At 45.0% G+C, this 14,447-nt stretch overlaps 1 protein-coding gene across 1 annotated transcript in view; it reads left to right on the top strand.

The window, feature by feature from the left end:
• Nucleotides 1-12,534, top strand: part of CHUK (component of inhibitor of nuclear factor kappa B kinase complex) — a 75,003-nt gene extending 62,469 nt beyond the window's left edge. Inside the window, exons 19-21 of the mRNA XM_040320670.1 lie at nucleotides 9,032-9,162; nucleotides 9,354-9,453; nucleotides 12,176-12,534. Of these exons, the coding sequence (XP_040176604.1) occupies nucleotides 9,032-9,162; nucleotides 9,354-9,453; nucleotides 12,176-12,205 (261 nt within the window). The 3' untranslated portion in view covers nucleotides 12,206-12,534. The remainder of the gene's footprint in view (nucleotides 1-9,031; nucleotides 9,163-9,353; nucleotides 9,454-12,175) is intronic.
• Nucleotides 12,535-14,447: the final 1,913 nt, after the last annotated feature.

Genomic DNA, 14,447 nt, shown 5'->3' with positions numbered 1-14,447 from the left:
CCTGGCAAATCATCATTCGACCCCCTGGTTGAGAACCACTGTTTTATTGCATTTTTATTAATTATTTTTTTTACTCTTTTATTCTTTACTTCCCAAAAAGACAGATTTTGATGTTGATTAGCGATTTAGGCAAGCCTGCTGTTCAGCACTTCTTTTATACCTCAAAGCACAAGATCATAGAAAGCATTGTATTACTTCTTTGTTGGGAAGTCTGTGGGTATCATGACTGAGTTTCACTTTGGGCTTTTTTTGGCTGTGTATGAGTGCTCAGAAGAAAGGAATCTGTTTTTCCTGGCATAAATAGAACTTTTTAATACAGCTGTTGCTTTTTAAGAAAATAGGCAATGGCTGACGTGAGATGAGCTTGTGTACTGAGCTTTCTAAATGGAGAAGTATTTGCTGTAGGTGCATCTCAAAATTAGACTATCATCAATAAGTTCATTTATTTCAGTAATTCAATTCAAAAAGTGAAACTCATATTTCTTTATCGTTACATCACGGGACACAGAGCGGCATTCATTACTATATGGGTTATATGGAGTACCTTCAGGTGATGGACACTGGCAATCTAAAACAGGAAATGCCCCTCCCTATATAACCCCCTCCCATAGGAGGAGTACCTCAGTTTTTACGCCAGTGTCTTAGGTGTTGGTCATGGTTTAGCTTGCCTCCGCATCCTTGGGATTAGGTGAGCTAACCGGTTCTGTCCAAAGGCCTCAGCGCTAAAGTGGTCAGTAACCGGGCCCCAAACCCTTGGGGTATAGCCCATAATGCTTTTCTTTTTAGAGAGCTGGACCCTGGGCCCAGAACTTAGAAACCTTTGGGGGCCTAATGTTTCTGTTGCCAGGGTGCTATATGGGCCCAGGACAGTGGATCCTTCATAGGAACCCAGGGCCTGAAGGTCTAGACATCCCCACGGAGATGGAGGAAGATTGGGCCTCTTGCTTGGCAAAGTCCTGCGGCATGGAGCAGGTAAGTGAGGGGAAAACTTGCGGAACTTGGTTCTTAGCAGGTTTTTTCTGGGGGGTCACAGGGGACATGCCTAAAGTTATGCGCTGCATCTGGCAAACTAGTCACATATCTTAATGATAGGATGGCTCTATGTGTATTATTCCCCATAAGAAGTGACCTCCCTTGTAGTGTTGGAAAAGCATTGAGTGGGGCCTGTGTGATATAATGTGTATGTGTGTGTCAGAGAGCTGTGCTTACCTGCAAGCCTCCAGGCGATGCTCCATCAGTCTTCCTCCTCAGAGCCTGCAAAGCAGGCAAAACGCTGACCTCCTCGTGGTTCCAGGATGGAGCAGAGAGGCTCCCTTCCCCCCAACCCCCCCCCCCTATCGGCGGGCGCTCGCGCGTTCACGTGTTATAGGCGCAATTCGCGCCGTTTAGCTGAGGGGGGAAGGGCGGGTCAGTGGCTTAAGGAAGGGGCGGCCCTTCCTTTTTCGTTCCAACAGCTCATTCTAACATTGGAACTGAGGAGGAAAAGACCAGAGCGGCAGCACGGGGCGCCGAGGACACACAGTGGCCAGAAAGGATATTGCAGTCTTCAGAAAACTGTTTTCAAGCCTAGAAATAGGCTGTTTCTTTTCCATTTCATAGTTTTTCTTTGCAATACTACTCAGGGGGACAGAATGCTTTTTCTTTCCTGGATTTGAAACAAAAAACGAAAAAAAAAAAAAAAAAGTCATCTAGGGGAGAGGAGGCATTTTTTTTATCCCCCAAACAGGTGTTTGGGCAATTAACTATTTATAGTTCCAAGTACCAATAAGCTAGCAGGTGTACCTCGGTATTGTACCATGGCATCCGGGTCAGAGGGTACAAGAGGTGGGGATTCCCCCAGAGAGTCTGAGGTCTCGGACAAAGTTATGCCGCTGCTTTCCCCAGAAGGAGCCTTGGGGCCATCGGGATCTGGGGCTGGAGCTGGCGCGGGTCAGTCCAACCCTAAGATAGTCACGGACGAGGTATTACTCACCTCTTTAAAAGAGATGGAGAAAAGAATGGGAAAAATGATAGCCACAGCTATGCGGGGCAGTAAACGGATTAGATCTCCGTCGCCCGAGCGCGGACCCTCAGAAGAGGAGGTCCTTTCCTCAGGGGAATTGGACGACCTCTTGGACAAGGACCAAGTGGGTTCAGGGATCGAAGATCCAGATACAGAGGAATCTGGAGCAGTCTCCCAAGGGGAGAGCTGGTGGATTCAAGCCTTAACGGACTTGGTCCATAGTGCATTCAACTTGCCAGTACCAGATCTCCAGGTATCGACGGTTTCAGCTTTGGGCTCACTGAGGGCGCCTCAAAGCAATGCAGTGTTTCCGATCCATCCTCTACTAGAGGGAGTTTTGTTCCAAGATTGGAACAAGCCAGATAAGATCTTCTTACCACCTAAAAGATTCTCTGCCCTATATCCTATGGAGGATAAATTTTCCAAGAAATGGGCTACTCCTGCAGTGGACGCAGCCATCTCATGTGTTAACAAATCGTTAACATGCCCTGTAGAAAACATACAGGTGTTCAAGGATCCAGTTGATAAACGCTTGGAAGCACTACTTAAGAACTCCTTCACTACTGCAGGGGCAGTAGTACAGCCAGCTGTGGCTGCGATTGGGGTTGCTCAAGCATTATCGGATCAAATTAAGCAGATGCTTAAACTTATTCCTGCCCAGCAGGCAGAAGAATTTTCGGATGTCCCTAGGGCCATATGTTTTACGGTAGACGCAATTAGGGATTCTATCCAGCAAGCGTCACGTTTATCGTTATCCCTTATCCATATGAGAAGACTCTTATGGTTAAAGAGCTGGGAGGCCGAGCCCCCATGCAAGAAGCTCCTGGTAGGGTTCCCCTTCCATGGAGGTCGACTCTTCGGAGAAGACCTAGATAAATACATTCAGACCATTTCAAACGGCAAAAGTACTCTCTTGCCAACTAAAAAGAAGTTTCAGGGGCCTGCGTTTAAACGACAGTACTCCCCTGGGCAGGGGCCCTCTAATGCCAAACAGTATCGACGGCCTCCTGCGAAAGCAAACTTCGGCTTCAACAGCAAGTCGCAAGGACAGGCTGCTAGAGGAAGAAAGCAGTGGTTTCGCAAACCAGCAAAACCAGCCCCCAAGCCGACCTTATGAAGGGGCGCCCCCACCCACGAAGGTGGGGGGAAGGCTGCGACTCTTTTCAGAGGTTTGGGAAGCCAGCATTCCCGACGAGTGGGTACGGTCTTCCGTGGCCACGGGCTACAAATTAGATTTCCTAAAGTTTCCTCCTCCTCATTTCCAGGAGTCGAGGATTCCAAACGATCCGGAGAAGGGAGCCGCATTAATGTCGGCATTAAATCATCTACTTTCCCAGGAAGTAATAGTAGAGGTACCAGTCCTGGAACAGGGGCTGGGTTTCTACTCCAACCTATTCATCATCCCAAAGTCCAATGGAGATGTCAGGCCAATTTTGGACCTAAAGATGGTAAATGCATACCTAAAAGTCCGCTCATTTCGGATGGAATCCGTGCGGTCAGCAGCTGCCACACTCCAAAAGGACGACTTCATGGCGTCCATAGACATAAAGGATGCCTACCTTCATGTTCCAATTTATCAGCCACATCAAAGATATCTACGCTTCATGGTGGCTTCGCGTCATTTCCAATTCGTGGCGCTTCCCTTCGGGTTGGCTACGGCCCCCCGGGTGTTCACGAAGGTCCTAGCTCCAATCCTAGCCAAGCTAAGGATCCAAGGGGTCACGATCCTAGCATACCTGGACGACCTCCTAGTCATAGATCACTCGTCTCCCGGCTTGGAGCGAGCAGTGGCCCTCACGGTCCAATACCTCGAGAAGTTCGGCTGGGTCCTAAATCGAGAAAAGTCAGCTTTCCTGCCCACGAGGCAGTTGGAATATCTCGGCATGAGATTAGACACAGAACAACAAGGAGTGTTTCTACCTCTGAGGAAGGTCAAAGCCATCAAGGAATTAATCCTACTGGTTCTAAGCAAGAAGGAACCGACTATTCGCCTATGTATGAGGTTACTAGGCAAGATGGTGGCCACATTCGAGGCGGTACCATACGCCCAGAGCCACACTCGCATCCTGCAGGCAGCCATCCTGTCAGCATGGAGCAGAAGGCCACAGGCCTTGGATATCCCGTTGCCGCTCTCATCAAGAGTCCGACAAAGTCTGTGTTGGTGGTTAGACCCTCAGAATCTACTGAAGGGGAAGTCTTTCAGCCCAGTGGCTTGGAAGATAGTGACCACAGACGCCAGCCTGACGGGCTGGGGAGCAATTTTGGATGGTTGCACTCGCCAAGGTACTTGGGCAAAGCCAGAGAAGCAGTTGCCCATCAACTGCTCGACTAGCCCTCAGGGCTTGGACGTCAAAATTGCAGGGGTTCCCGGTGAGAATTCAATCAGACAATGCCACGGCCGTGGCATACATAAATCACCAAGGGGGAACCAGGAGTCAAGCCGCTCAGAGAGAGGTGAGCTTGATTCTCCTATGGGCAGAGGCTCATGTGCCCTGCATATCGGCAATATTCATTCCAGGAGTGGACAACTTTCAGGCGGACTTCTTAAGCCGCCAGACTCTATGGCCGGGGGAATGGTCTCTGCATCCACAAATCTTTCAAGCACTCTGCCAAAGATGGGGAGTGCCGGACGTGGATATCATGGCATCGAGACTCAACAAGAAGCTAGACAGGTTCATGTCCCGCTCAAGGGATCCGATGGCCTGCGGAACCGATGCGCTGGTTTGCCCTTGGCATCAGTTCAAACTTCTTTATGCGTTTCCCCCGCTCCAGTTACTACCCCGCCTGCTGCGCAGGATCAGGGTGGAGCACATACCAGTTATCCTGGTAGCTCCAGCATGGCCCAGAAGGGCATGGTACTCACTAATCTTAAGGATGGTAGTGGGAGACCCTTGGACTCTTCCTCTACGGCCAGACCTGCTATCGCAAGGTCCGATCCTCCACCCTGCCTTACGGCATCTAAATTTGACGGCCTGGAAGCTGAATCCCTGATTCTCAGGGGTAGAGGTCTGTCTCAGAAAGTAATCTCTACCCTAATCAGAGCCAGGAAACCGGTCTCTAGGGTGATTTATCACAGGGTCTGGAGGGCCTATGTAGGCTGGTGTGAGTCCAAGCTATGGCTTCCTCGCAAGTTCACCATCGATTAAGTTTTCTCCAGCTAGGAGTGGATAAGGGATTGGCATTAAGCACAATCAAAGGACAGATTTCTGCTCTGTCAGTGTGGTTTCAGCGGCCGCTGGCCACCCACTCGCTGGTTAAGACCTTCCTTCAAGGGGTCTTACGTATTAAACCTCCAGTTAAATCCCCGCTTTGCCCGTGGGATTTAAATCTTGTTCTGTCAAGTTTACAGAAACAACCGTTTGAGCCGTTGGCTGAAATTCCTTTGGTTTTACTGACAAGGAAGTTAGTATTTTTGGTCGCCATAGTTTCCGCAAGAAGAGTTTCGGAACTGGCGGCCTTATCCTGTAAGGAACCATATCTTATTTTTCATAAGGACAAGGTCGTTCTCCGCCCTCATCCTTCCTTCCTACCGAAGGTTATATCCAGTTTTCATCTAAACCAGGATTTGGTATTACCATCCTTCTTCCCTAAACCTACTTCCAGAAAGGAAGGGTTGCTGCATACCTTGGATATTGTCAGGGCCATGAAGGCCTATCTTAAAGCTACAAAGAAGATCCGGAAAACGGATGTGCTGTTCATTTTACCGGATGGGCCCAAGAAGGGGCAGGCAGCTGCAAAGTCCACCATCTCTAGGTGGATTAAGCAATTAATCACTCAGGCCTACGGCTTGAAAGGGTTGCCTCCTCCAGTATCATTAAAGGCTCATTCTACTAGGGCCATGGGCGCCTCCTGGGCAGCACACCACCAGATCTCTATGGCTCAAGTTTGCAAGGCGGCAACCTGGTCTTCTGTCCACACGTTTACAAAATTCTACCAGTTGGACGTAAGAAGGAATACTGATACAGCCTTTGGGCAGGCAGTGCTGCAGGCTGCAGTTTGAGACCCTCGGATCCAGGGGCTACTCTTTTTTTTGAGTTAAATTTAAAATTTAAGATTATTTTTCTCAACTAAGTTGGATTTATTATGATTTGAGTATATCTCTAAATTAAATCCTTTTGTCTTGGAGATGTTCTCCCTCCCCTCATTGTAAGCATTGCTTTGGGACATCCCATATAGTAATGAATGCCGCTCTGTGTCCCGTGATGTAACGATAAAGAAAAAGAGATTTTTAATACAGCTTACCTGTAAAATCTTTTTCTTGGAGTACATCACGGGACACAGAGCTCCCACCCCTCTTTTGGGGACCATTTTGGGAGGCATACTGCTTGCTACAAAACTGAGGTACTCCTCCTATGGGAGGGGGTTATATAGGGAGGGGCATTTCCTGTTTGAGATTGCCAGTGTCCATCACCTGAAGGTACTCCATATAACCCATATAGTAATGAATGCCGCTCTGTGTCCCGTGATGTACTCCAAGAAAAAGATTTTACAGGTAAGCTGTATTAAAAATCTCTTTATTTGATATAGATACATTACACACAGAAATTTATATTTCAAGCATTTCTTTCTTTTCATTTTAATGATTCTGTCTTTCAGCTAGTGAAAACCCAAAATTCAGTATCTCAGAAAATTAGAATATTAAGACCAATAAAAAAAGTATGTCCATGTACAGTTGCTTGGGTTCCTTTTGCATGAATTACTACATCAATGTGGCATGGCTTAATGGCGATCAGCCTGTGGCACTGCAGAGGTGTTATGGAAGCCCAGGTTGCTTTGATAGTGGCCTTCAGCTTGTCTGCATTGTTGGGTCTGGTGTCTCTCATCTTCCTCTTTACAATCCCCCACAGATTCTCTATGATGTTTAGGTCAGGCGAGTTTGCTGGCCATTTAAGCACAATGATACCATGATCATTAAACCAGGTATTGGTACTTTTCGCAGTGTAGGCAGGTGCCAAGTCCTGCTGCAAAATTAAATCAACATCTTCATAAAGCTGGTCAGCAGAGATGAGCATGAAGTGCTCTAGAATTTCCCGGTAGAGGGCTGCGCTGACTTTAGACTTGGTAAAACACAATGGCCCAACACTAGCAGATGACAACTCCCAAAATCATCACTGACTGGAAAATGTTGCATTTCATTTGGAAATCAAGGTCCCAGAGTCTGGAGGAAGAGTGGAGAGGCACAGAATCCAAGTTACATGAGGTCCAGTGTGAAGTCCCCACTGTCAGTGATGATTTGGGGAGCCATGTTATCTACTGATGTTGGTCCACTGTGTTTTATCAAGTCCAAAGTCAGCGCAGTCGTCTACTAGGAAATTCTAGAGCACTTCATGCTTCCCTCTGCTGACCAGGTTTATGAAGATGCTGATTTAATTTTCCAGAAGGACTTGGCACCTGCCCACACTGCCAAAAGTACCATTACCTGGTTTAATGATCATGGTATCGCTGTGCTTGACTGGCCAGCAAACTCGCCTGACTTAAAGCGGTGGTTCACCCTCAGTGACACGATTTTACCATCGAGACAGGCATTGTAGCGCGAGCTACAGTATGCCTGTCCCGATTTTTTTACCCCCGTACTCACTGTGTACTCGTACATTATAGATTTCGGCTCCCGTGGGGAATGGGCGTGCCTATGGAGAGGGAGGATGATTGACGGCCGGCCCTGGCACGTCACTCTCCCCGAAGACAGCCGGAGTAGGTCTCGGCTCTTCACGGCGCCTGCGCACAGGCTATGCGCAGGCGCCGTGAAGAGCCAAGCCTATTTCGGCTATTTCCGGAGAAGCGTGACGCGCCAGAGCCGGCCGTCAATCATCCTCCGTCTCCATAGGCACGGCCATTCCCCGAGGGGAGTCGGTATCTTCGATGTACGAGTACACGGTGAGTACGGGGATAAAAAAATCGGGACAGGCATACTGTAGCTCGCGCTACAATGCCTGATTTTATGGTAGAAGAAAAACTTTTTTTTTTTTTTGGGTTTATAGGGTGAACCTCCGCTTTAAACCCCATAGAGAATCTGTGCGGTATTGTCAAGGGGAAGGTGAGAGACACCAGACCCAACAATGTAGATGAGCTGAAGGCCAATATCAAAGCAACCTGGGCTTCCATAACACCTCAGTAGATCCACAGGCTGATTGCCTCCATGCCACGCCGCATTGATGCAGTAATTCATGCAAAAGGAGCCCCAAGCAAGTATTGAGTGCATACTGTACTGTACATGGACATACTTTTCAGTAAGCCAACATTTCTGTTTTAAAAATCCTTTTTTTATTGGTCTTGTGTAATAATCACATTTTCTGAGATACAGAATTTGGGGTATTCACCAGCTGTAATCATTAAAATTAAAAGAAAGAAATGCTTGAAATATATCTTTCTGTGTGTATAGTACATCTATATAAAATATGAGTTTCACTTTTTGAATTTAATTACTGAAATAACTTTTTGATTATATTCAAATTTTATGAGATGCACCTGTATATAATCCATATCTTTTGTGTATATATAGCCATAGCTATTAATATTTAGTGGGGCTTTGTCTATCTTCTAACTTTCTGAAAGAGTTGTGCAGGATAAAACGCAGTTTGAGCATATTTCCTTGGTACAAGCTGCCTGTCAGCCATGGAACTTAGCTGTAACTGATCTAAAACTAAAAACTGATTTATTGGGGACCATGCTGTAAATTTACTAGACAAACCGTTATTTGAAGCTTATCGGCTGCTACGTGTTTTGTTTTTAAGACACATCCTGAAAGAATAATGTGTTTGGATGCTAATGTTGATTCTGATGCTGGTCCAGTGGCTTCAGTACTTTGTTTTGGCATGCTTGTTTAGGGTCAGTGACTCAATGTTTTGCATCAAGCATGATAGCCAAGCAATTAGTATCTTGAAATGGGAACACCGTTTCAACCTCTTTGGGGGTAGAATTTGCTTGAAATGCATACTGTTTGACCTGAAAATGTAATGCAGCTGGAAGGCTAAAATAAAGTATAACGTTTTGATATTTAAAACATCCATTATTTTCTTTATTTTTGTGCAGACACAGAGCTCTGCACGCTCTTTGGGACCTTCTAGTTTAGAGAACACCGCTAGTCCTCGTCCGTCAGGTTGGTCAGACCCAAACTCTCCTCAAGCTCTCACTTCTATGCTTCTTCCAAAAGAAAGGAACAGGTATGTAATAATAAAATACAGTCACCTCCTTAGCCTTTCATTTGCTGAGTTGCCAATTTTCCTACATAATGACACATTGTCTAATGTTACGTTTTACAGTAAGCTTCACTGTTGTCTGCTTAATATTGGCTATGCAAGGTTTTGCTTTTTTAACATAATTTAAAATGCATGTGTAATATTCTTCTTTTTAGGGAAGCATTTAAGCGTACCATAGATGAGAATCTGTTCTACCAGAAACAGCTGAGTACCCTGATTATGGAAAGCACAAAAGAAAAGGAGAGCAGTTTAGTGGTGAGTTTTTTTTTTTTCTTTTGCTTTTAGTTATTAGAAGTAGTATTTCAACCGCTGTATCAGTCTCTGGTTTCTCTTTATTTGCATAAAAAATAGAAAACAGTACAGCGCAAACCAATAATGAAAAAGTGAAACAAGTTCACAATAAGTCCCAAATAGATCCCAAATTTTTGTGAACTTGTTTCACTTTTTCATTATTGGTTTGCGCTGCACTGTTTTCTATTTTTTATTACTGTTTTTGGATTTTGTGAATGTCCTTTTTAGTGTACAGCTAGCATTCCTGTGAACTTTAACTTTAAATAAGTTTTTCACGTTTTACTTTTACAATTGGTTTTTAAATTGATTATTAATCTCACATTCATTGGGGTTTATTGCACTATTGTTTTGATCATATTTACACACAATTTTTGCGCTGATTGCACCCCTTGTTTTTTACTTTAAATTGATTATTAATCTCACATTCATTGGGGTTTATTGCACTATTGTTTTGATCATATTTACACACAATTTTTGCGCTGATTGCACCCCTTGTTTTTTACTTTGTATCTTCTCTTTATTTGCGTTAAAGATATGTTCACCTTTTTTTGTCCCTGTGCCCATCAACCCCCCCACATCACATGTTTTGTCAGCTTCCACAATCTAAAGGAAATGCTCCGCAGCCTCACTCATTTTAAATGTTCTGTGAATGAACGGGCTACAACTACCGAAAGCCTTTGCGGATGTCGGCTTGTAGTTCTCAATAAACTACCACAGCGCTCTTAAGCATTTTGGTAGTTCATTAGTCTACCTATCAATGGTAATCTGCTTGCCCATACGATGTACGGGCAGACAGCTCACACTGACATTCTGCAGGAGACCTGCATAGTGTAATGCTTTCCAAGCTCCTAAATCAAAAAATAGTAAATCCACATTTTTTACCTGCAAAAAAAATTTGCATTCATAATTTTTTTGTTAAAGTTCCATCCGTGTTTTCGTTTATTAAAATTTAGCATAGCTGCTGACTTTTAATAAACCGACACTTACCTGCTCCAGCGATGCGGCTGCCCGGAGGCTCGCTCCTCTCCCTCTCCTCTGCACCGTCATCATAACTGTGGGCACCTGGCCATGACAGCTTACGGCTTCATGGCTGGGCGCGCACTGCGCATGCGCGAGTCGCGCTGCGCTCTCCTATTGGCCAGCCGATCGTCTGGGACCTGAGTTTTGTCCCTGAAGATCGCTGGCGGGGAGGGGCCGCTTTGGAGCAAGAGGAGTCGCCGCCTAGGTGGCCGAAGGAGGAAGTGGGACAGGAAGTCGCACTAAAAAGATGTTACCCCCCCCCCCCCCCCCCCAAAAAAAATATTATGTCAGGGGGCGAGGAGTGCTTAAAGTGGAAGTTTCACTTTTGGGTGGAACTGCGCTTTAAAAGGCAAAACTTCTCCATGAAAGTCCAAATCCAAGCTACTGAGCTCCACCCAACACCCTCCATGATAATTTTCTGTTTTTTGTTTTTACATTTTTTTTCCCCTGATGTCCTTCTATTTGGTCACATGCTGGGTCCTCCTCAGGCTTCTCCCAGTCTTAGGTGACCCTGGATGATGCAGCAAATAATGCTGGTGTGATGACATTAATTCTGGTCTTTGCATTGATACATCGTGAGTGCAAAGCGTTTGCTTAGGGGCAAGGCCCTGACTCCTCGCGCTCAGACTTGTTTTAGTCTTCTGGGTTGAGTGACACTGCGTATCATTCAGTCTGCAAGACTAGGACATCTTGCAGGGAACCATTTTGAATTTAACAGTATTTTTGCTAGGCTTGGAAGGTAGGCTTTTAAATGGAATTACGAAGTCAACAAAACCCCCTACAGTGAAGGAATGGGTAGAGCAAATGGGTAATGCTTTAAGACTGGAAAAACGTATCTACCAACATGTGGCAAAATGTGCCAAGCTCTGGGATCCATGGCTGAATGTACCCGGGTTGGCTCCGGTGAAGCTGGTATTGGATCGTTTACTATAACTGTTACTTTATAGCTGAATTCTTAGTTTGGTTCCAGAATAGCTCACTGCACTACACTGTACATGTTTATGTGAAACCTGCAGTATCTTATGTGAATCTATGACCTGTGATTGTATAATGACCTTTATTGCTCTGATGCCAGTATTGGATGTATTGCACTTTTGTTTTTTCAATAAAATTTGCTTTGAGATTAAAAAAATAAAATGGAATTCCTGTGAAATTCTAACTAAAGCTAAATCTACTCCCACCCCCATTATAAGACTATTCTATCAACCCTATAAAAGAAAAGATGTCTGTTTCCTATTCTGAAGGCTCTTTGGTCCGGTCACATTGTCAGGTCCCAGCGCCGGCTTCAGTGTAGTGGAGAAGCAGAGAGAATGGTTGCAGACCCTGGACAATAACGTCACCCATAGACTTACTATGCAGCAGCCATTGTCTGTTGTCTCTTCTCTACTCTGAAGCCGGTCATGTAACCAGACCGGAGCGGCTTAAGAATAGGCAAGTATAGGCATCTTTTCTTTTACAGGGTAGCTAGAATTGTCTTACAATGGGGGTGTGTGTAGATTTAACCTTAGTTAGAATAACACTTTAACATTGTTCATAAATGGCAAGTTCATAGTGCACAAATTCATTATATTCTTCACACAAGCCATAGTATTTTATTTGTGTAATTTTTCTGTACTTTACTAAAATATGGTGAAAATAGGCTAACATCTCTTTTTTTTCTGCTTAGAGCCTGGATTGGAGCTGGCTCCAACAGTAAGTGTTGAGCTGTACACTAAAGACAACCAACCATTCACTCCTCATTTATAGGCTGCAGCATCTGTTATAACAAGACTAGTAATGCAGTAATATGTAATTGTGGAATGTCGCCATGAAAAATCCTTACTATGATTTCAGAAATTGATAAGCATATCACCACAAATATATCAGTTTTCCTAAAAAATCTTTTTATCTAACATACATCTAGGTTGGAAATGGTGGTATATCTTATGTCTTGACCCTGAAGTACAGTTCACCCGGAAAGTATTCACAGCGCTTCACTTTTTTCACAATTTGTTATGTTACAGCATTATTCCAAAATGTATTAAATTAATTATTTTCCTCAAAATTCTGTAAACAATACCCCATAATGACAATGTGAAAGAAGTTTGTTTAAAATCTTTGCAAATATATTAAAAATAAAAAAACAAAAAAAATAACATAAGTACATAAGTATTCACAGCCTTTGCTCAATTCTTTGTTGAGGCACCTTTGGCACTGTTTTTCCCATCCTCCTTTGCAGGACCTCTTAAGCTCCATCAGGTTGGATGGGGAGCGTCAGTGCTCAGCCATTTTCAGATCTCTCCAGGGACGTTCAATCAAGTTCAAGTCTGGGCTCTGGTTGGGCCACTCAAGGACATTCACAGAGTTGACCTGTAGCCACTTTGTTGTTATCTTGGCTGTGTGCTCAGGAGCAATGTTTTTTGGAAGATGAACCTTTGCGCCAGCCTGAGAACCAGAGAGATCTGGAGCAGGTTTTCATCAAGGATGTCTCTGTACATTGCTGCATTCATCTTTCCCTCAATCCTAATTAGTCTCCTAGTTCCTTAAAAACATCCCCACGGCGTGATGCTGCCACCACCATGCTTCACTGTATAAATAGTATTGGCCAGGCGATGATCGGTGTATGGTTTTCCCCAGACATGACATTTGCCATTCAGGCCAAAGAGTTCAATCTTTGTTTCATCAGACCAAAGATTTTTGTTTATGGTCAGAGTCCTTCAGGTGCCTTTTGGCAAACTCCAGGCGGGCTGTCATGTGCCTTTTACTGAAAAGTGGTTTCCGTATGGCCACGCTAGCATACAGGCCTGATTGGTGGAGTGCTGCAAAGATGGTTGTTCTTCTGGAAGGTTCTCCTCTCTCCACAGAAATAAGCTGGAGCTCTGTTAGAGTGACCATCGGGTTCTTGGTCACCTCCCTGACTAAGGCCTCTTTCACACGGAGCGGACCGTTTTTGTGTCCGCTCCGTGTGTGTCCGTCGGCTCAGCGGGGATCCTCCGTAATCCCCGCTGAGCTGTGGCGGACAGGGCTGTCCCCGCACACTGTGCAGAGACCACCTTGTTTTTCCTCCGCTCTCCCCTATGGGGAATTGGATGAAGACGGACCGTCTTTGTCCGTCTTCATCCGATCCGTTCCGCCAGACAGAAGAAAAATAGGGTTTTCTTCCATCCGCTAACGGACGCGATCCCATAGGGATGCATTACAACGGACTTGTAATAAACGGACGAACGGTCCGCTAATGTGAAAGGGGCCTAAGGCTTTCTAAACCAAGTCCAATCAACTGAATTTACCACAGGTGGACTCCAATCAAGTTGTAGGATGATCAGTGGAAACAGGATGCATCTGAGCTCAATTTTGAGTGTCATGGCAAAGGCTGTGAATACTTATGTACATGGGATTTTTTTTATTTTTAATACATTTGCAAAGATTTAAAACAAATGTCTTTCACATTGTCATTATGGGGTATTGTTTGTAGAATTTTGAGGAAAATAATTAATTTAACCACTTAACCGCACACCGTAAATTAACGGCATGGGCTTTGTGCAGTGATATCTGAATGATGCATGCAGCTACAGGCATCATTCAGATATTGCGGGTTCCTGTCGGCAATTCTGTACACCATAGAAACGATCATAGCGGCTGTTCCGCCGCTTGATTTCTTGATTGTTCTTACGGGCGGAGAAAGGGAACAAACCCCCCCGCCACCCTCCAGTGCTTTTACCGACTCACCTGTGCGATCTGTGAGTCGGTGACAGGATCCGCCGCTCCCCCGGCCCGACCATAGAGATCATGTCATATTCCTATTATAAGGGATGTTTACATTCCTTGTAATAGGAATAAAAGTGATCAAAATATATATTTTTTTTTTTAAAGTGCCCCTGTCCCGGTGTGCTCGCACGCAGAAGCAAGCGCATACGCAAGTCCCGCCCACATATGAAAACGGTGTTAAAACCACACATATG

Source organism: Rana temporaria, chromosome 8 (genome assembly GCF_905171775.1).
Source record: "Rana temporaria chromosome 8, aRanTem1.1, whole genome shotgun sequence".
NCBI classification, from domain to species: domain Eukaryota; kingdom Metazoa; phylum Chordata; class Amphibia; order Anura; family Ranidae; genus Rana; species Rana temporaria.
The sequence above is the reverse complement of the archived record's forward strand: the minus strand, read 5'-3'. Positions and strand labels throughout refer to the sequence as shown.